Source organism: Mus caroli, chromosome 2 (assembly GCF_900094665.2).
Source record: "Mus caroli chromosome 2, CAROLI_EIJ_v1.1, whole genome shotgun sequence".
Taxonomy (NCBI): domain Eukaryota; kingdom Metazoa; phylum Chordata; class Mammalia; order Rodentia; family Muridae; genus Mus; species Mus caroli.
The window spans coordinates 99,253,947-99,277,603 of NC_034571.1; the positions used below are offsets into that span (position 1 = coordinate 99,253,947).

At 35.8% G+C, this 23,657-nt stretch overlaps 1 protein-coding gene across 4 annotated transcripts in view; it reads right to left on the reverse strand.

Moving 5' to 3' along the window:
- Elp4 (elongator acetyltransferase complex subunit 4) overlaps window positions 1-23,657 on the reverse strand; it is a 202,605-nt gene that overhangs the window by 84,574 nt on the left and 94,374 nt on the right. Inside the window, exons 8-10 of one of the 4 annotated variants that reach the window (XM_029471296.1) lie at window positions 22,346-22,454; window positions 20,157-20,263; window positions 807-1,087 (exon numbers count right to left, since the gene is read on the reverse strand). In XM_029471296.1, coding sequence (XP_029327156.1) covers window positions 1,028-1,087; window positions 20,157-20,263; window positions 22,346-22,454 — 276 coding nt within the window. In that variant the 3' untranslated portion in view covers window positions 807-1,027. Of the gene's footprint in view, window positions 1-806; window positions 1,088-4,739; window positions 6,241-12,796; window positions 12,866-20,156; window positions 20,264-22,345; window positions 22,455-23,657 lie in introns of those variants that run through there. The other 3 variants (XM_029471291.1, XM_029471298.1, XM_021154303.2) reach the window with 3 other exon arrangements.

Here is a 23,657-nt window from a genome sequence, read left to right on the forward strand (position 1 = left end):
TAATTATAGCATTATAAAAAATTACCAACCCATTTTTAAAAATGTTTCCTAAGTGATCAACACATTGCATATGGATTCAGGCAATAAATCTCAGACTAAAATAACTTCGGGTTATAAAAGTAGGAGCTGTAATTCCCTATTGTTTGGTTAGGAAAAATAACCTCATGAAAAACTGGTTTTGTAGAAATATTTTATGAATACAATTGAAGAACATAATTACAGTTTTATAAATGATATAGATGGATATTTTAATGCTAAAATGAGAGGGAACTATGATGACTATGATTTTTGGCACTGTGGGAAAAGAAAAGGCTCTGTGCATTAATTCTTTATTTAGTATTATTGTGGAATATCCTGGAGAAAGAATCATACTGTGACAGGTTTTTTCTGTCTTTGGTGTCTGCAGCATCAAACTGCCACTCTTAAGGGGGGAAGGACTCTGTTATTTAGAAAAAAAAAATACACTATGGAACAATTAGAAGAGAGAGAGAGAGGAAGAGAGAGAGAGAGAGAGAGAGAGAGAGAGAGAGAGAGAGAGAGAGAGAAAGAGAGAGAGAGAGAAAGAGAGAGCACAAGGACACAGATTCTTACAAACTTAATTTTAAGCAATTTTCATAAAATACTCATGTTTTACACAAGTGACCATAAATATGACTGTCATTTGACTAGGTGCAATTAATCTATAAGCCCCTGGGATGTTACTATCCAATGTTACTGAGACATTAGCAACTTGGCACCTCCTCTATTTGAAGGATGCATTGAAAATACTCAAGTTGCTTTGGCTTTTATTCATCATCCTGATAGGGATGCACACAGAGTTTCTATCCCATGGATATAGTGGCACGATGAACAGAGGATATAGACAATGACTACTGTCACACCCACAGAGTAGTGCACTTCTTAGACGTAATGCAGTAGATGGTTATTAGCACCGAGATCCACAACTGGCTAAGCTGCAGAGGAGAAGACACTGCAGAGTGCTCAGCTCTGAACAGCACATCTACAGCACACATTCTCCTCCTCAGGCTCAGAGACCTTTAAGGAAAAGGCGGGCAGACAGGTTGTAGGACTCAGAGGTAGTGGATGCCTACAGTGACGACACAAAAGGAAAGGTCCACATATGAACTCACAGCACTTTGACATCAGTCACAAGATCCAGGCAAGTCAAGACAAAAAAATCCAGCATATAAGGAGGTGGTGATAAAGTCCCAGCCCTGGGTAACTGATAGCTGTCTGGAGAGGAAGAGTTTGTTTTTCTTAACAGTGTGGTTCCTGGTACTTCACACACTCCCAGTGCATAAGTATAGAACCAACATTAATTCGACAGAGTCGGTTGAAAAAAAAAAGATGAGGACACAAAGTTAGGCAGGTATAGAATGGAGGGTGGATTTTGAAAGATTTATGGGAAGTGTGAATATGATAAAAATACAACAGATGAAATTTTCAAAGAATTGGTATATATGATATATATCATACATATAGGTGGTTAGGCGCATCAGTGAGCAAGGAAACAAACACTGGTATATGGTGTGAGATCATTGAGTGAAGAAAATGTGACAGTGCTGTAAATGCTATAAGGTATTTACAAGGTAGTTTGGGAGTAGGACACCTAACCCAGTCTTGAAGAATAAGGAAAGATATTGTAAGAGGAAGTGACATCAAAACGCAGTCAGGTGGATTTCGCAAACACAGAGCAAGGCAGCGTTTACAAAGCTTGTGGAAACAGTGCCTGAATGAGTCACTGGGGAAGGAGCAGATGACAATTCTGTGAAGCTGAACCTCAAGTTCAAGTCAAACCATGAGGCCAGAGAGTGAACAGAGACCAGATCTTACGGACATATATGAAACACTGGGCTAGAGAAGATTTTTAACTAAAGTATCTCTAGGGCATGCATTATATTACATAGCAATTTTTTTTATTGTTCTCTTTTAGGTCAGGGTATTAAAAAGCTGATTGACTTTTTATTTTGTCTCTATGGGATCTTAAAGACAGGCAGGCAGACAGACATATAAATAGTTTTAATGGAAATTCTACCGTGATATCAAAAGCAAGGATCAGGGGAGCACTTTAAGTAATACTGGGGAGATGTATTTGTTATCTTTGCACAGAGCTGACCTGTGGTGAGCGCTGCTGGTCATCTTGGTTAGGAAAGGTCTGAACACAATGAATGTACCACACGGGAGGAAACAGGTGTTTGTCAGGAAAATTTTATGGAACTTGCTTACTAATGGCTATGGCCATTTTACTTTTTGGCCACAGGTTTAGTAGGATTCATGGTGAATTGTGCATAATTATTCACATATAATAAAGTGTGTGCTATAAAAGTTTCTATTAAAAATGCAAATCAAAAGCATTATTTATATTACCTAATATATCATTACAATTTTCTTGTTTTCTAAGTTTAATATAAACCAGCTTTTAAAAAGATGAAGCAATTTTTGGATTATAACTATTCAATAATTATCACTATTTTTTCTTTGCTATTTACTGTTAAGCAATGCAATATTAACAGTCCAGATTAGAAAATAGATGCTTATGGGAAAAATGAAAGGATTTTATTAAAACATGATGCAAATGCATTCTACAACAGAAAAGTAAACTAAAGATCATGTAATTAGATGGGAGGAGTAACTGGGGATGATCAGATGAATGGATCAGCGATTTTACTGCCTAAGTAAAAAATTAGCATAAAATTAAGACTGCAGAGCACAAATCAGTGTGCAAGTTCATTTAATCAGTTTTGGGACATAGGAAAAAATACATATAAAATTATTGAGAAAAATGTGGAAATACATGTTGATTTATTTTGATGCTATTCTTCAGGATATTTATGTTAGGTTAAGATGTAACAGAAATTTCAAATGGCTCACTGGTATCTATTTTATTAGCTAAGATACAATATATAAAATACTAGCTTGGTATTCCCACACCCACCTCAAGACCCCTCAGTGAATATGTGCCGGTTGCAGCTATTGAGTCTGTGGCCTAACTGCTTTCTGGTGGGAGTGTCCCTAAGGGTGAGAATCAACTGCACGCTGGTAGGAGGACCAAGAACCCAAGGGTGAACACATCTTTGTGAAGAATCTAGACCTTCATAGTTATGATCAGGATCTTGGGGTGGATGTCCGGAATATTTGAACATCTTCTTCAGTTTTTCCATGTCCTGGTCTTCAGGACCATCTTTGTAGCTTATCTGCTGTTAAAAGAATGTAAAATGGGCCTGCTGGGAAGCTGAACGGCTTGTAAAACACAACAAGCCAATGTCTTCCCTTTCATGAATTCCAACTCCTTTGACCCCAGCCAAATGCAGCTGTTGGATTGTAACTGATGAATTACTGAGTAGGATGAAGAAGTACTATCATATCCACCCCCTGCCTGTCGGTCTGCCTGTTATCTAGAGCACCTTTGTAAAGAGATTGAAAGGGGAGAAGAACTAAAAATTAAGTCACATGGTGCCCAGCAATGTAAGAATTACATTAATTATAGAAGCTTTGTAATTTCATAGAGTCCCATTTGTCAATTCTTGATCTTAGAGCACAAGCCATTGGTGTTCTGTTCAGGAAAATTTTCCCTGTACTCATGTGTTCGAGATTCTTCACCACTCTCTCTTTTATTAGTTTCCGTGTATCTGGTTTTATGTGAAGGCCCTTGATCCAATGGACTTGAGCTCCGTACAAGAAGATATGAATGGTTCGATGTGCTTTCTTCTACATCTTGACCTCCAGTAGAACCAGAACCATTTGTTGAAATGCTGTCTTTTCTACTGGATGGTTTTAGTTGCTTTGTCAAAGATCAAGTGAAGATAGGTTTGTGGGTTCATTTCTGGGTCTTCAATTCTATTGCATTGATCCTCTTGCCTGTCTCTGTACCAATACCATAATACCATGCAGTGTTTTTTTTTTTTTCCCCACTATTGCTCTGTAGTACAGCTTGAGGTCAGGGATGGTGATTTCACGAGAAGTTCTTTTATTGTTGAGAATAGTTTTCACTATCCTGGGTTTTTTTGTTATTCCAAATGAATTTTCAAATTGCTCTTTTTAATTCAATGAAGAATTGAGTTGGAATTTTGATGGGGATCAGCAACTAACAGATTGGGAAAAGATCTTTACCAATCCTACATCTGATAGAGGGCAAATATCCAACATATACAAAGAACTCAAGAAGTTAGACTCTAAAAAATCAAATAACCCTATTAAAAAATGGGGTACAGAGCTAAAAAAAGATTTTCCAACCAAGGAATACTGAATGGTTGAGAAGCACCTAAAGAAATGCTCAACATTCTTAGTCATCAGGGAAATGCAAATCAAAACAACACTGAGAGTCTACCTCACACCAGTCAGAATGGCTAAGATCAAAAACTCAGGTGACAGCAGTTGCTGGCGAGGATGTGGAGAAAGAGGAACCCTCCTCCATGGTTGGTGGGATTGCAAGCTGGTACAACCACTCTGGAAATCAGTCTGGCATTTTCCCCGAAAATTGGACATAAGTATTATTACCTGAGGACCCAGCTATACCACTCTTGGGCATATATCCAAAAGATGTTCCAACAAGGACAAATGTTCCACTATATTTATAGCAGTCTTATTTATAATAGCCAGAAGCTGGAAAGAACCCAGATGTCCTTCAACAGAGGTATGGATACAGAAAATGTGGTACATTTACACAATGGAGTACTACTCAGCTATTAAAAACATTGAATTCATGGAATTCTTAGGCAAATGGATGGAAATATGATTCTTAGGGAATAAATAATTTTAATTAGAGGTAAAGGGTAGGTGGGGAGATGGCTCAGTGGCGAAAGTGCTTGGCATGCATGATGACTTGGGTTTGATCCCTAGGACCCACATAAAAAGTCAGGCATGGCAGCATATATGGATTAATTCCTGTGCTGGGAAGGTGAAGACAGGAGGATGATCTCTGGGGCTTGCTGGCCAGCCAGCGTTTCTCTGAATCAGTGGGCTTCAGATTCAGTGAGAGACTGTCTCAAAATTCAGGCGGAGAGGATAAGAGAAAGCTATCTGATGTTGATCTCCGACCTGAAAATGCACACACATGAAATAAGGGAAAGCAGTAATAAAGTGACTTGAGTGCCGCTCTGATGACCCAGCAGAACTAACTCAGAGATAACCTGTCAGGCCATCTGAATTTCAATCTTCAAATATGGAGGACAATTCAAAAATATAGTTTATTAAAATAGGTTTATATATATTTTGCCTGCATGTATTTATATGTGTGCCATACGTGTGTCAGGTGACCATGAGTCCAGAAGTGGGAAGGCATTGAAGCCCGAGAAACTGGAATTACATGCAGTTGAAAAACCACCATGTGGGTAAACTGAAATGGGTCTTCTAAAAGAGCAATAAATACTCTTAACTGCTGAGCAATCTCCCTAGTCCGGATTCTATTTTATACATGGTCTTATCTCTACATGGTTTAAAAATGAATAGTTTTAATATTTAAATACCTTTATTTAACCTCAATTTTCCACTCAAGATGTGTACAATGGATCCAGACTTCATTTACCAATAGTGGGAAAAAAGGGTAATTAAATCTACATATGAAATCATAAAATGTGTTTTCTTGTATACCATTTATCCACAATATGTAAGTACTGAAAACCAGTTATGGTAGTGCTTTTCTGTAATCCCAGCCTGGGGGAGTTGGGGCAGAACGGTCACCATGGGTTTCAGGCAAATCTGGGATACATAGTGAGATTATGTCTCAAAACCACCAAAAATCAGCCAACCAACAAAACAGAAAGAACAACCTTGGTAAGTTCCAGAAACAGCAAAATCTTGTTACTACTAATAGGAAGCCACTGAGTGATATTTGGTGATTAGGAGATATGAAGTGGACATTTTAGGAAATATTAATATTGTAAACAATGAATCTAGCTTTCAAGTTCACAGTGAAACTTCTACAACAGTATTTATAATGGCTGAAAGTATTACCCGCCCATTCCTTTATTAAAAAGTTGAATAATATGGGAATAATGCTATTAAAACTTAGGCAAAGTAGATTTGGGAAAGCACTTCCACAGCATGTGTGGGGCCCTAGAGTTGATTCCTGTGTCATCAACAAAACAAAAAAAAAAATTGAAATAAATACAGAGGAGGGGAGAGGGAGAGCATAATTACATGCAGGGCTAGCTGAAGTCCTGAGCCACAAATAGAAGGATCTTCCCTAGCATATGGAGGAGTCTCCATGTTCTCCCAGGGACAGTCAGCAACTACGTTCACCTAGGATCATCAAGAAGAGGTAAGCTGTCAAGTATGATTTCAGTAATAGGGAGGTCTGCTTGGGATACACCCGTATTATGCAATCACGATAGATAGTTTATTGCAGCACCAAACCGCCACTTGGGAAATCTTGAACTCTAACAAAAGCTCAGTTATTATTACTGTCAAAAGGTACACAGAGACAAAATTAGGTTGGCAGTAAGAAAGATGAATCAAGGAGGAAAAAACACATCTAATTTGTATAATCAACATAACAGAACTATCTTGTAGTTCGTAACTACTTTTAAATTTCAGCAAAGTTATATGCTATTATCTCTACTATCATTATACTTACAAATATTATCACTGATAATACTGAAAATGTTTCTATACAGCAATGTATTTGTAGAGACACAACTTAAAATCATATATACTTTCTTACTCAAAATCTTTATTTTCAACATGATTCAGAGTAAAGAATCTTTTATATATAGGAATAAGTAGTAACATTAAAAAATTGGATCATTTTATGTTTTTCCTTTAGCTAAATAGTCCAATAAAAAAAACTTTAAAAGAGAAGACTTAGTTTTCTGGAAATATTTAAACATGCTAAAATCCTGTGCAGTCTGATGACTTTTACAGAAAATAAAATCATGAACTTAAAATATAAACTGATGTAACGAATCCCAGAAATTTCTCAGATATCTTGTAAGCACTGGAACAATGTATACTTATAAATGATAGAACACATTATTCTATTAGCAAACATAAACTTTACTATCTTTAAATCAGCCCCCACCCATATTCTCAAAAGGAATGCCGTCGAGCGTCAGGGCCTGAAGTGATACGCTCTGACAAATCTAACAGCTCTCTCTGTGTCATTCCTAATGCACTTGTCACTCAGCATTATCCATCCTCATTAATGACAATGGGAAAGTTTATCTTGGGAACACGTTTTAAATCATCTACTCTTTACAATGGGACCATGAAATCTCTTACAAAACATGAGGCGGGAACTACTCTGACAACAAAACCCCTTCCTGGCAGCTTTATTCTTAATTCCTGTTCAAGGAGTAATCTGTTTATTATAAAATCATACAGAACAATATATTAAACAGAATTTGAAACAAGAATAGCTAGTGTGATTTTCAAGCTTACAAGTATTTTTACAACATTTTTATTAAGCTGAAAACACTGTTGAGCCTTTTTGTGTGGTTTCATGCAATCATTTTTTTTCTATTCTACATTATATCAACCTTTGAAAAGGGGTTTTGCTTTGCCCAATTTTAAAATAAACTAATGACCTAGCTCTTATATATATTAAAATGCAATAATTTGCATTACCTTAAAAGCAGTTTATTTAGAAACAAAATATATCCCATTTAAAAATGTCTAAAGTGCTGAAATACTCAAGTTTACCTAGTTATAACATAAAAATAACCTAATTACTACCAATACTACTTTTAGCACAACAATAACTACATTTTAAGCTGGAATATGATGTTTTAATGTTTTAAGAAATCTCTACAGTAAAAAAAAAGACAGAAACAAAGTTAAACTTCTGGATCCACAGAACCTGCTGTTTTAATTTGACTGTTAATTCCAGACACGTGTGACTTCTATATTACTGTTGATAAAATAAATGCTTCTGGGAAACATGTCCTTCAGCCTCTTAATATTCTGGTATTGGAAGTTTAATGCTGCATTTTGTTTCACTCACTGGGCAGTAAAGTCAGACTAAATACTGTATAATAAAAACTTTAAAACATTGAATTCAGTATTGACTTTTATCATTTTCAATCACTTAAAGGCATCTATATGATGTATGCTAATAGCACTGGATATTAATAGTTCATATAATATTTAAATTTCATTAGCCTATAACTTATAAAAAACATTTTAACTTTAGAATTTAAAATGGTTGATATTTTAAGTTAATGCTTTAAAGAGTTCATTTAAAGAATGTGCTAACATTAAACAGACTTCATGGCTAAAATTCTTGCTTAGTATATAATAAACACTATTATAAATATTTATTTAATATAAATGATATATATCATATAAATTATAGATGATAATACTATAAAATGTTTTGACGTATGAGGATTAATAAAATAACTATAATCTAAGGTCTTCTGAAAGTAATAGTTGTTCTTCATATATTAGGTATTTGTTGTGAATCTAGGAATACTGTCTAAAAAATAACATTTTATGTATAGCTTTAGAGAGCAAGTTTAGCCTAATGGGTAGAAGTCTGCCCCAGCATCTGAGTGATCTGGGAGAAGCCAGTTCTCTAAGCCTCTAAGACAGTGAACACCACAGACCACACAGAACATCACACACACACACACACACACACACACACAGCAAGCTGGCTTTGAGCATCTCAGCATCTCAGCTCTCCTTTAGTTCCAACCTTTTATGAAATTTAACATTTTTACAAAAAGTAGTGCAGCTTGAGAAAGGCTAAGTATTTTCAAAAAGAGAGTATTGATTTTACAAGTACAAATTACACATAGAAGGACTGCACATTCACTGTTTTTCAAATAGAGATGAATTTAGAGATTATAAATCATATTCTTCAGCTATCAATTCTTTCAGTCAAATTGGTTTAAAACATTAACACTGAGATTCTTCACTATAATAATTAATATAATAATAATTCTTGACAATAATCAGAAAGTAAATGATTTTGGCCTGGGAAAATACAAATTTCAATTTAGTCATGCAGGTCAAAGGAAGCATGGCAAAACTAATTGTCCTCATATCATCCAGTAGAGTTTACTCAGACAATAGCAGGGTTGGAATTGGACCATGGGTCATACCTGCAATAAGGGCAAAAGTGGTTTTTTACTGCTTCCCTTCCACTGTACACAGGGCCAAGCATAAGAAACCTTCAAGTAAATGGGAATGTTATAATCATGGAACACTAAAGTAAAGCTGAGCAGAAATATGAAGGAATATACAGATTATATTTTCCAAATACCTTTATATAACTGTTAGTTTAAAATATCAAATTAGCTATTGAATCAAGTTGCTATGAATTGTTATAATAAAAACATAAGTGGAAATACTTGTCTTCATTTAAATTTTTATACAGATCAGGATGGTTTCCTAAGGGGACTCATAGGTAGCCAAACTAAAGCAATGCTTTAAAATTGGGCTGTCTCATGTGCACCAAGACAGTCAACAGGATGATTCTTTGATATATAGTTAGATTATCACATTATGGAAGAAATATGAGTTCCTTTATCATAAAAGCATAGTATAACTGTACAATATTTAATATGTTGTATTCTAATACCATTTTATACAATCATCCTACATTGTAAGTCACAAGTTCTACAAATCTCTGTATTTTTCCTTTTAAACACCAGAAAGGGAATGAATTAGAAATGATTCCTATTTGGTTTTCCAATATAGACTAAACCCAGCAGCTTGCAATAGGAACTAGATTGGAAATTCACAACTAACCTTTGTGAATTTGAAAATTTCATTATTAAACCTCTTTTTTTCTTTCCAAGGAAAGTGTTCTGGTACATTAAAGCATCCCACAGAGTCTGTAAAGCTGAAATTGCTGTAGAGAAAAGTGTCAGGAGGGCATTTACTCACCATCTATACAGTCAGTATTTACTAAGCACCAATACAATTAGTTCTGAACCAGGAAGAGGTGGTGAAACGATGAATCAGACATACCTAAGTTCGCAGCATTATTATACCCCTAAAGATTCCTATGTTCTCAAAGCTTTAACAGTAGAAAAGGGACGGTAGAGATACATGTTTTCACTACACTGAAGTGTGGCAGCAAAGACAGAACACCGCAGAGTGGAAACCAAAGCCAGGTAACAAGCAAAGAAGATAAATATAGCTATGGACACCTTACGAGCAGCCTCAGAATTTGTATAGATTAAAGGTCTACATGGACTAAAAGGATATTTTGTTATTATATATTTAACTTTTAAGTCCAAAACTATGGGAAATTGCTTTATTTGTTTTGTTTGTTATGTTTCCCTATGTAGCTCAGGCCAGCCTCAAATCCATTCCTCTTGTCTCAGTTTTCTGAGTTACATATGTATTAGAATACATGTGTATGCCATAATGTTTGGCTTGTAAATTAATTTTTCTTAACCTACAAGATTTTGTTTGGTATGAATTAGAGATTTAATCTTTTAAAGACATGTTGTTTCTTGTTATTATGCTATGTGCATGGGTGCTTGCCTGTGTTGTGCCCATGCATCATGTGCGTGCTTAGTGCTTATGGAGGCAAGCAGGTGTCAGATCCCCTGAAACTAGAGTTACAGACTCTTTTCAACTGCTATGCAGGTGCTGAGAATGCAATATGGAACATCAGAAAGAGCAGCCAGAGCACTTAAATCCTGAGCCCTCTCTTCAGCCCCTTGGTGTTGGGTTTGATAGCACAGTCATGCCTTCCTCAGTCCCTCATCTCCTCAAATTAAGCATGGGTGGTTGCCATTTATCTGAGCGTCCAAATACAGGGTTAGGTCTTATGTTACCTAGGTAAGCACACTATCATTGAACTAAATTTCCATCCTCTGAGGTTTAATTTTATTGAAACTAAAAATGACTTTACCTCATAAATACCTTCCATATGTAAAATTTAAGTATGTTCAAATTGTTACAAAAATATATCATTAGTTTTACTTTTACTCTTAAGTATTAATTTAATAAAATGTCAGGTTGTGGACTTCATTAATTATAGATTACTACAATATATATACCACTGACTTCTACCTGCATGAGGAGTCTTCATTATGCAGTTTATTTATATTTTGAACTCACAGAGATATGACTGCCTCCCGAGTGATGGAACTGAAGGTGTCCCCACTCTGCCTGGCTAATATCATGTTTTCTTAGTGAAGCAATTTCTTCGTATTTTTCAATCACCTAAATTCTTTTGTAATATTAATTAATCACAGATTAATATTTTGCTATCATAGGATTTATTGCTTAATTTTCCTTAAAGGTAGTACTCAAGTAACCTCAAGAAATATTTGTAAGAGCATAGCTTTAAATAAGCAGTTAAATTTTCATTAGGACTTTGTTTTTAATCTTGATAGGTGAGGTTAAAAATTGGTGATCTGGAAAACGGAATTTGGTAAAAGCTAATTAATTCACAAGTTACATATGCTTTAATTACCTCTCAGGATAATGTTTGATGCTATGAATATAACATTTAAAAATAATTTAGAAAAACATAAAATACAAAAACATCTTAACTAATTATGAGCAGATGACTATTTTTACAGTAACTTGGAAACACCTTTTTAGAAGCATGTATTTGATGCATTTATTCTAGCACCATAGTCACTTGGTGTCTCAGCCTCATAGGGACCTTGCACATGCACTAGTGAACACATCTTTCTGTAAAAAGATAAAAGATATGGAGAATTATATAACCTTCCCCAAGTCAGTCTCCTGTGGCTATTCGTGTTAAATCTTGATCTTCTGGCTCCTTGTGCGCAATTCTACAAGAAAGCACGCTATCATTGAACTAAATTTCCATCCTCTGACGTTTAATTTTATTGAAACTAAAAACAACTTTACCTCATAAATATCTCTCATATGTAAAATTTAAGTATAAGTTAAATTATATGTTAAGTATGTTATAAGGTTTAGGAACTCTGTTAATTTTTATTTATTAAAACAAAACCCACCACCACTACCACCATCACAAAACAAGTCTTGTTAAGTGTTTTTTGTTTCTGGGAAAAACACAAGTGTTTCACAGTGGTTTTTAATTTAATTTTTTAATTATTAAATCGATCTGTAACTATCATGCTCCACTGTTTTACCAGTGAGTAAATGTATAGTGCAGAGAGTTTAAGCAACTTATCTTGTCCAAAGTCAGAAAGGCCAAGAGTGCCAGCAGGGACAGATCAACCTGTCTCTTATTCCAAAGACTGATCCCTTAACTATGCTTTGCTGTGTCCCAACTGGTACAGTCTAATTCTTTGGAAGAATGTAGTTTTCAATGTAATAATCAGATACTCCATAGCTCTAGCACATAGTCAGAAAGCATGTGAAAGAATTCTCCAACATGCAATGTACTTTTAAAGCCTATCATGAGAACACACTTATGTTAACATTCAAGTTAAAATTAGTTTCTCCATAGCAATCACTTCTAATGGTTTTTGAAGACATTATGAAATTATGTTGCATTGCTCTTGATTGTTTTATATATAATTATATGCATAATTGGGCTAAAATACTGTTATTTCCTTTTTATTTTTTTGTGGTATTGGATACATATTTTATTATGGAAAATATTACTTGAAACACTTTTTTTTTTTTTTTTTTTTTTTTTCGAGACAGGGTTTCTCTGTGTATGCCTGGCTGTTCTGGAACTCACTTTGTAGACCAGGCCTGCCTGGAATTCAGAAACCCGCCTGCCTCTGCCTCCAAAGTGCTGGGATTAAAGGCATGCACCACCTCGCCCGGCAAAACACTATTTTTAAAGTATGCTAATTCCTCAACTCTCCACTTTTGTATTCTATATTTAATTCCCTACATTAATCACTATTTTGATGTAATTAAAAGGTATTTCAAATTTAATTACCTTGTAATGTATTGAAGTTCTGTGTTTGATGCTTTAATACTGTATTATATTAAAGTTCTATAGTTGATGCTGCAAAGATAACATATAAAATAATTTAGAAAAATCATAAGATATAAAGATATTTTAACTAATTAGGAGCAAATTAGTCATAATTAGCCAAATTCCTTTTTTTTTAATATTTTTATTACATATTTTCCTCAATTACATTTCCAATACTATCCCAAAAGTCCCCCATAGCGCCCCCCACTTCCCTACCCACCCATTCCCATTCTTTTGGCCCTGGCATTCCCCTATATTGGGCATATAAAGTTTGCAAGTCCAATGGGCCTCTCTTTCCATTGATGGCCGACTAGGCCATCTTTCGATACATATGCAGCTAGAGACAAGAGCTCCAGGGTTCTGGTTAGTACATCATGTTGTTCCAACAATAGGGTTGCAGATCCCTTTAGCTCCTTGGGTACTTTCTCTAGCTTCTCCATTGGGAGCCCTGTGATACATCCAATAGCTGACTGTGAACATCCACTCCTGTGTTTGCTAGGCCCCGTTAGCCAAATTCCTAAGCCTGATAGCTTTTCAGTATAATTTCACAAAGGAGCCAGAAGATCAAGATTTAACACGAATAGCCACAGGAGACTGACTTGAGAAAGGTTATATAACTCTCCACATCTTTTATCATTTTATAGCAAGATGTGTACACTAGTGCATGTGTAAGATTCCTATGAGGCTGAGACAGCAAGTGACTATGGTACTGTATGTAGAAACACCAACGATGCCTAGAATAAATGCATCAAATACATGCTTCTACTGATAATTTAAAAATAGCAGTTATTATTTAACAAATATTTATAGAACTAATAAATACGTGTGCTGAAGATTTAGTTGTGAGCAAGAATAATATGTACCTATTTCTGGGGAGCTAACGTTTTAGAGGTAAGCTAAGTAAACAAAGGAGCTGATAAGCACATAAGCATTATAGCAACATACCTGTCACACTGTAAATTAAATTAGCGTTTACATTTCCAATGGGCCAATGAATATTTTCAAAGGAAGGGAACAAAATGGAACATCAGTATCCCAGCAGTCAAATGATGTGAAAAGGCCTTAAAAGGACTAGAAGGTCAAATATTTTAGACGTTTTCTGTGCAAGAGTACCGAGGGCAATGACTAATTTAGGAAAGTTTGGGGACAAAGTATCCACAAAGTTCCCTGTGCCACAAACAAGCTCATGGAAACCATATTTATTAAGCATGATTATCTGAGACATACTGGAGGACACACCGGTAGAATACATGATCTTGTGTTCTAGAAATTTAACAATACAACTTAGCATGGAACTAGGCCAGGTGTGATTTGCCATCACTTGTTTTCTTTTTCTGTCTTTCTCTGACACATAAGTGACACACCGTGGGAGGAAGTGTTTTAGAGCTATTGTGTAAACGGAGTAAATTCTGCTACAGCTCTGTGAAGACTTCAAAAAATTCTTAAAAGTACTGAAATATAACTTTTGTGGAACCAAGGCACAGAATGAACTTGCAGAAGTGTTCATGCCTACAAACTTTAGGAAGGAGGAGAAGAGAGTTTTTTCTCTTTGCAGCTTTTGACAACACTCTGTTCAATTAGCATGGTCTCAAAGTTGAGATAGCTGACCCACAAGCACTGGGGGAATCTTCATAAATTCATGACTGAAAGTGTTAACAGCTTTCAAATATTTGAATTTGGCTTTGTGAAATCACTAACAAGATCATGCTCAAATTTCTTGCATAAAATATCATTATGAATAAATATAAGAAAAAGGCAAGGATCTGAGGGTGTAGCTCAGGGGCAGAGTGTTTTCCTAGCCTGTGCAAGGCTGTGGGTTTGATTCCTAGTATTTCTAAAAACAAGGTACAATATAAAACAATAGATTCTGGGCAGAATTTATAAAATAAAGAGCCTTATATAAAGTCATTACAATAAAGAAATTATAATAGGATATATAAATAAATATAAAGACGTTGAAATAGTATTCGTTTGCTGTAATTATAAAATCAATAGCCTCAGTATTGCTAACTACACAGAGACCTAAAGACATCTAATAGTCCAACATGAACTGACTTTGCCTTGCCAATGAAGCAATGATGTTCTGCCAGCCAGACTTACAGGAAGCACGTGAAATGAACACAAAAGCAAACAGGCTTCCTGCTGCCCGAGGGAGAGTCAGCAAGATGGCAGTTTCAATCATTTGGAATAATACTAAAGCAGCCTTAGGCTCTTCTCAGAAGGGAAACATGTCACTATTACTGCAATACTTTTAACAAATCAGAATGCAGAGGAATGAACACTTACACAATCCCATTCTACAAAAGGCACTTTACTCAACAGCTAAGTGGAAAACAATTATAAGGAAATTTCAGAAAAATTGTCAGTGAACATAAATGACTAAGGGAAAAATGTTTTTTTCCCTTACAACACACTTAATAGATTTCTAAAAAGCTTACCACTTAGAAACAATTTCCTTTTCCAGTCTCCTTAAGGAACTATTAATGTAAAGAAACTTAGATGAAGCACTAAGTGAAAAGTTTGGTATTCAAGCTGCCAGCAAGAAATATCCATCATTCCTCAACATAGCACCAGCTCACTGCAAGAGCTGATCAAAAGGACTAAGTTTTCACAACATTTATATAGGAAGTCAAAAAATACTTCAAATATTTCGGGAAATTATCTAATCAGTGTACTTTTAGCATATGTCTAATCATGTAGCCATCTTTGGTCAATCATCAAAAAATCAAAGGCAAATTGGCATGACTCAACTCTAACTTTAATACCGCATGATTGTGTCGTGTAAGCTTGTTTTGTGTGAGAGCTGCTGTGGTTTTAGCAGAGAGATTAACTACCGGACCTAAGCTGGCCTCCAAACCTTGCCCTGCTGATGCCTCTGGCTCTTTGAAGTCTGACCATCATACCTGGCAAGGCAACAGTGGGAACTAGGACAGTGTCAGATCTAATCAAATTGCTCGCTGCAGCATAGCTAACTACAGGCTTCACTAATTGGCCCAATTGAGGATTATACCTTTTGCTACAGATTCACGACAATAATTTAGTTAAATGATGTCCCCCTCCCTTATCTCTTCTAATTAAGATTCCAAAGTTGGAAGAAATAGGATTAGACAGAGTCTCACAACTGTGTTCCCCTTAAAGTGGTATGCACTTTTGATAGGTTCACTATGGCAATGTAAAATGTAGTAAGAAATAAACCAACTTCTAGAGATTCTAAGAGTCTGTGGCATTGCTGTTTGCCTAGATGACCAAGAAATTAAAGTGAAAATATTAGTATAGTACATTTAAAATATGAGCATATAAAAATTACTACTCTTATAGAATGTTAATTTTTCTGTAAGTGAGAGTGGGCATGCACTTACAGTTATATTCACCTTGCATGTACATGTGGAGGACAGATGGTAACACTAGGCAATCTCCTCTATTGCTTTGCTGCCTTATGTTTTGAGATAGGGTCTCTCAATGAACTTGGAGCTCACTCTTTTGGCTACACTAGTTGGCCAGTGAGCCTCAGGGATCCGTCTGTCTCTACCCTCCCAGTGCTGGGGTTACAGGCATGCATGGCCACATCTGGGTTTTATGTGTCTGGGGACCAGATTCAGGTCCTCATGCATATGCAGCAAGCACCCTATCCACTGGACATCACTTGTCTTAGGTTTATTTTTGAAAAGTGATTTCATTCAGACGATTAGGAACTTATATTCAATATTTTAGCTTTGTTATTGGCAGCACATTTATGAAAACAAGCTAATTTATACAGTAGCTAGTATTTATCAAGGACATTGTCAAAAAAATTAGATTATATGGCCCATGATACTAACACTTAGTGGGATTTAGAATTATTTCAGTGACATCATTGTGAATTGATAGGCTAGTTTCCTTCTCTCTCTTTATCTTTGGACATACTAAACATACTTCACTCCTCTACTTATCATTAAAAACTGGAAAGGCCACAGAAAATAAATATAGAGAAGTAAATCTAGACCTGATGATACAGTGCAATAATCTTAACTGTTAATATTAGCATAGTGACTATTAGCCTATGGGGCTTTATACTTTGCAAAATATAAATACTTTAGATAATTCTATGAAGCAACATCAAGCTATACTGTCATATTATCATGAAGCTAATTTATAGCAATAACACGTGGAATTTTGGTGTTAATAGTTAAGAATGAATCTATTCAGCAAATACACCAAGAAGAGCTAGTTTATAATAACAGGCTGCTCAAGTATTTTGTGAGAGAAAAAAGGCCTTGGTGGCCGTGGAGTTGAGGTCTCATCACAAGGCAATCTTGAACAAGCTCAATTCGCTTTGGCAGTCTATGGTCTTAATATTCACCTTAAAAGATCCAAATATAGTAATTATTATGTTTGGACCAGTTCAAACTTCTGTAATTGTTCTTCATCTATTTGCTGAACATTAGTAGTTATAGCATGTACTTTTTGTGAATTTCAGCATAACTCAATTGTCATACTTCCCAACCTGCGAAGCTTAGAGCTGAAAAACTGCCCCATAAGGAAGCAATTCTTTATAATAATTTTATAGATGCTTCAGCTAATGTAATAATATATTATCACTTGTTAGAAAATTAAATTAGTAGAATGTAAAAGCTGAAAATACAAAATGATATTACATTCATGTAAAATGCTGTTTCTACACTACCAAACTTAACAAAGTCACACTTCAAATCCTAAAACCTATGTCTTACCAGTACATTATAGTTATAACAAGTTCAGTTAATGATAATACTAACAGTATTAAAGAAAAACAAATTACCCCACAGAGAGATCCTAAGTTTAGCAAGTCAATTCAGCTCAGTGCTGAGGCCAGCACAAAGTTCCAGATGCCAGAGAGTGGAGCTTGTGTGGTTGGTACATACATATGTAGGGCTTCAGGTCAGCCCTGCAGACAGAGCTCAGCTGTGTTTTTTATAAGGGGGAGTATATGCAGCTTTACAGTTACAGGGAACTGTAATGATCTATTGTGATAAAAGCTTTCTTCTAAATCAGAAGTGCTTGAATGAATGTCAATATGTACTCTAAGAAGGAGAAAACACTCGTCTGTCTTTGAGTCACTCCAAGTTGGCAAGTACTGGAGTTGCTTCAGCTGTCATACAAAGGCCAATGGCTAAGTAGGCTTTAATAGCACCCCTCCCTCCTCTGCTTTCTGTCTCCATCTAGCCCTGATTTGTGATTCATGTAACTGTAGGTACACCCTAATAAGTCTGCCTGTGTGGAGACAGAACTTATGCCTTATCCAGTGAACCAGGCTTTGCTTCTGGCAATAGCACACAGATTCAATGCCCAAGACACTACCACTTCAGACTTTTCAGAGGAGTATAGCTTGCATTTTATTTTATTTTTTCAAAAAGTCAGAGTAATGTACTTATATTACTTTTGTCATTAAAAATGGCTTTTACCCTGAATTTTAACTTTACGAACCCCTCAAATCCTTCCTGATTAGAACAAATTGATACAGGGACAGATTGTACTCAATATTGCCTTCTTTAAAAAGGTGACTTTATTTTTGTCTTGTTTTCAAATACTCCTTCTAAATCACAAGGTGACAGTTATGATTCTTTTAGTTTGTGTGATAACAAGAAGCCTGTGTGGCTAAATGGCATTTTCTATTAGACCTATTGCTATTGAAGGGAGTGGTCTCACTTGACATTTCGCAGGTAATTTTTATGCTTGCCAGGAGACACTGAGCAAGATCATAAGCAGGATACACATGATCATCCTACTTTGGGCACAGGAACTTTTCTACTGAGGTATTCTTGCTTAATTTGCATATAATAAAAAATGATATCATAGACTTGGTTTTAAAAATATTGGGGATGTTGGAAGAATTACCATGTAGAGGGAAAATTTTATATTTGAAAAATAAATTCAACTTAAAAAATGGAAGCATACTTTTTGCCAGACAATAAGCTAAAACCTAAATTTTCAAGAGGGTAAATAGTCACTCAGTATTTCATCAGAAAAGCTGAGACAATGCTGGCGCAATTACAGTCGTAGGTCCCACTTCTATGGCATCTTTTGAGAAGTAAAGCAAATTAGCTCAAGAATCACTATTTCCACACACTTCTCTTTGGGCTTTAAGTGGCTTTTGAAGGGAGGATTCCCCAGATGAGGAACTTCTAACACTCCTGCAGAGATGACCTGCCTGAAGAACTGGCTGCCTGATTAACTATTAACTGCCCTCAATAGGATTAGATAATTAAGGACATTGATGACCATTAATTAGGAGGAGGGCACAAAAATTTGTCACAGGATAGGACCCTTATGATGATTTATAGGTTAGTGCTACTTGTAAACGTGAAGGGACAGAGAAAGAGAGAGAGCCATTAAGTTACCTTATCAAGTGGCCAGCTTAAAGAGGGCAGAGGGTCAGAGAAGGGCCAAAGTGGTCACTTTAAGGGTGAAGTCCCAAACACCAAAGCAGTGCCAAGCCACATTGATGATCGTTTGGTGATGAAGTTAAAAATATGCTAATTTATTGGTAGTAATTCTCCCTTTTTATGGTTTCAAGCAGTTAAGACAAGTGGCCTGCTTAAGAGCTTTTCATTTGAAAAGAGATTAAACAAAATGGTTTGTCAAGGCAGTTTGGCTGTTTTATGTCTTTGTTTTAAAAAAAAAATTGCACCAACTATACTGGTAAGTATCACACTACCCAAAGCTATCTCTCTGAACATTTAATTCATTAATAAATATATCAACTCTAATTGCTTAATAGTTCTACATTCATTTGCTCTTTAGCAAGATTGAGCTGAAATAATTCTTTTGTATTGCTTTCTGTCATCCTGCTTGCAGAAAGGTCACAAAAATGCATATGTAGAAAATTTACTTACAGCCACTAGTATAGCTCATACCTTGCTTAATACAACATTTTAAAAATTAAATGAATTTTCCTGATATTAAAAACCAAAACAAACCAAATAAAACAAACAAAGAAACCTTTATGAGGTAGGGATAAACTTGCTATCCATACACAGTTGTGGGTAGCATTCATATTCCACACGCAGTAAGCCCAGCTCATTAACATTTAATTAAATGCTTTTGAAAGCCTTGGAGATCCACGTCGTATTTATCATTTGAGTTTGGAGCTTATTTTTAATAGCTATTAAAGATTCTTTTTTTGTTCTACCTGAATAAAAATACATGACTAGAATGAGGAAAATATAACAAAAATTAGTCTGTTATAACAAAAGTACTTAATTTGTAGCCTGAAATATATTTAGATGTTTTATTACAGTGAAAATCAGGCATAAGGGGGCCATTTACTTTAAAACAGTAAAGGAAAACATAAAAAGTCTCTTACCTCAATGGTGAACAGCTTCCTTTTTAACTTAAAAGCTAAGTCTTTGACATCCGATTCATCACAAGTCAAGTTATTAAGCCGAGGAATCTTCCGTACATGGATCAAACCTCGTGGAAAGGAAATGAAAAGGGAAAGCCTTAAGTACTATCATCAGAGGCAGAAATTAAGGAGTCTTACAGCAGAATCTGTACATTTACACACAAGCATCCTCCCTTTAAAAGTGGAGCTGACTACCAGGAGCAGTGGAGCAAATGGCGTGATTATACTCAAGTAATCAAGCAGAATAAGATAAACAGAAATCCTTGAGCGAGGAAAACTAATTGCATTTTGGTACAGGAGTACAGATGTAAAGAGGGACCTTAATACTTGTCAAAACTACAGCCGGTCTGCGTGTGATTTTCTTTCGTATTTACAGTAAGCAAATATGGCTATCACCTTGCATGCTGCCCAAAGCACCACTCAACAATCTTTATTTTATTAAATGCACCAGTAAGCAGCCAGCAAAACAAGGCTTTTGGGTTATTGATAACCTGCAAAACACCAATAAAAAGTATTTCATTTTGTGCACTGACCAAACTATTGAAGAAAAGTACATTTCAGCATGGTCTAGATCAAACCTTAGTCTGCATGCCACCCGGAAACACTGATTTTTCTGGCACGTTAGGCCCTTATGTGGCCATTAGAAGCTCTGCAGCAGTGCTAGGTAAACCGTGAGCTCTGGGCTTCATCAGCAAAAACACTTGCTAATCTTTACTGACAAGGCACTGGATGGCTTTTGTGTCGTTTCTGACTAAACCAGGGGTCAGTTCCCACAGATGAAGATGTGGAAGGTTCTTCAGCACATCTTTTTGCCTGACTCAGCTCATATTTAAGAATGCCATGTCAGGGATACTGATCCTTGAACATGGGATAAGAGACACCAAATGTCAGACTGGAGTAGACAGACCTTATTACAGAACTGCTTGCCTCTGTCTGTGTGTGTGCGCTAATGTCTGCATGAATTCAGATTTAGAGAATGCTACAAACATTTTCTTCCAAGTAATTCATCAAAATAAATATGCTTACATTTCAAATACAATATGGTAATAAATTATTTGAAAATTCCAGAGAATGCATTTTGATCATATTTACCACCTACTTCTCATTAATAGCTTGTAACAATTAAACATCTCATACATACTTATTTAGTAAATAAAGTATGCTTAATAGGAATAAGGACAACACATTTCTCATTTTCCCTCATGGTACATGTACTTGTCAGGTAATTATTAAGATAGGAGTCCTTATATAACTCATTAATTATTTTATTCTCAGGTTCTTATTATAAGAAAGTTTACAAATATAATTATTCATTACACATGAGGAATAATTTACTCATTCAGAGATTTCAGAATCTGTTTCAGAATGACAGTTCAACTTTTGAAATGTTTTAAGCAAAATATATTTAGAATATAAAACACAATTTCAGTAAGTTTATAAATGAACACTTATAAATGATAATATAACTTATAATGCACAAGGCAGGAGGTTCAATCTCCACCATCAACCAAACCAAACCAAACCAAACCAAACCAAACCAAACCAAACCAAACCAAACCTGTAATGTAGTAAAATGTTCAATCAACTTTTCTGGGTTTAGGTATGTCAGGGTGACAAGGTAATATGTACCCCCCATTTAAAGTGCTAGTGCTGGGGACTGAACGTACGTCCGTGTGCATATTGGGAAAATGCTCTACCAATAAGCTACATCTCAGTTTGGGATGTACCTTACCGCATAGCTAGCTCTGCAAACTATAAACCTGTATATACCACAGAAATGCTGGTACACTCTTACAAGGTGAGTATTTGTTATTCAAAATGCTTAAGAACAGAGGTAGTTTATATTGTGCATCTTAAAATTAGGGACATTTATAAATATACTTATTTCAAACATGGCTGATTTCATATAAACCTTAAGCCACTGGCACAAAAATACTTCAGATCCTGGGTTTGACTAATTTCAGTTATAATCTGCAATCTTAGTTTGATAAATAGCTTAAATAGAAAATTAACCAGGAGGGAAAAACGTTGACAATGGAATAAAATAAACACCATGTTCTAGCAGATGTTGTAATGAGAGCAGAAGGATGCTTTCGGGTATGTGAGGAACACTCAGGACATGTGCTTTTCACGACAGAGATGATACATACCATGATAATCCTTATACAATGGGTTGGTCTCTCTCTCTGAACCAATAAAGGATTCCAGACCAACTACTGTATCTGACAAATTTCTCACACGAGTAGTAATTGATTTATTCTGAAAAACATGGAAATGGAATACTCATGTTATAATTAATTACAAAATAAAACGTTTACACAATGCTACTATACCATCTTACAAATCTTAGTGGAGGTAACAAACATTAATAAATAAAAGTTAAATGTACTACAGTCTGAAAAACAGATGAAATAGTCTCCTAGTTGAGTGATTTGATCTACATGAGTATTCTATGTGAGTTTGAAGAGTTGAAGGCAAGGCAAACCTTCATAGTAAACATTAAGTATTGTTCCTTTGGCCTAATGCAGGGGCTACACTTTGCTTTTCTCATGACTTTGCTCCTGTACACTGGAGAACTTGGCAGATAGTAGGGCTGAGAAAGATAGACAGCACACGGCAAGCATGGTGAGAGGCTCACTGCTGCCCGTCAGCTTGGACTGGGTCTCAGCCCAATAACACCTCAGGTCCGGCTACATATTCAAAACATGGGAAGGTCCAGGTAAGGGGATGTAAAGTGGCTAGTTCTGGAGTCTCCTGTGGCCCTTTCCAGATGCTGCCATCTGGCTCTAGAGTAACAACAAAGAAAGGCAAAGAAACTGTGCCTAGCACTGACCAATGGCCGACACCTTCCTGAACACAGCTTGAGACGAATTCAATAGTGTTAAACAGAACAGTTTAGGGAATGTCCTGGTGCTAGATTAAAACAATACATAAGCATGCTTTTAATACCCAGTTGCTAAGGTAGTAATGACCCCAAGCCACTCAGAATTCATGGCCAGGAAAGTAAAATCACCGACTAGCCAGTTGCTTTTGCAATTATTTTACTTAATGGAAAGTCAGTATTCCTTGTGGGGGGATTCCTGATAGGTTGATAAGCCTGAAAAGTTTAATTATATAACACATCAGGACATTTATGCTCTACTGATATAGATTTGTTAAAATAAATTATCCTTCGTGAAATTTTGGAATTTTGAAACTCTCATTTTATATTTGGTAAGATCCACTAATTTAAAAACTAACTTTAGATGAAAAGGATAGGAGATATAAGGCAGTCAAGAAAACTGGTCTGTTTGCTGCTATGTCTGCTGTTAAGAGGAGAGACCACAGAGATTTTCATTTTATAAATGCTTCAGGATGAGTACCGGGCTTAGTGCTGATCTTGTTTCTTAAGTACCTTTGTGAAGAGTGATCAGGATGGAGAGTAAAAGAGGGTGCGCTGAGACTGTATGCTTAAAGGGACAT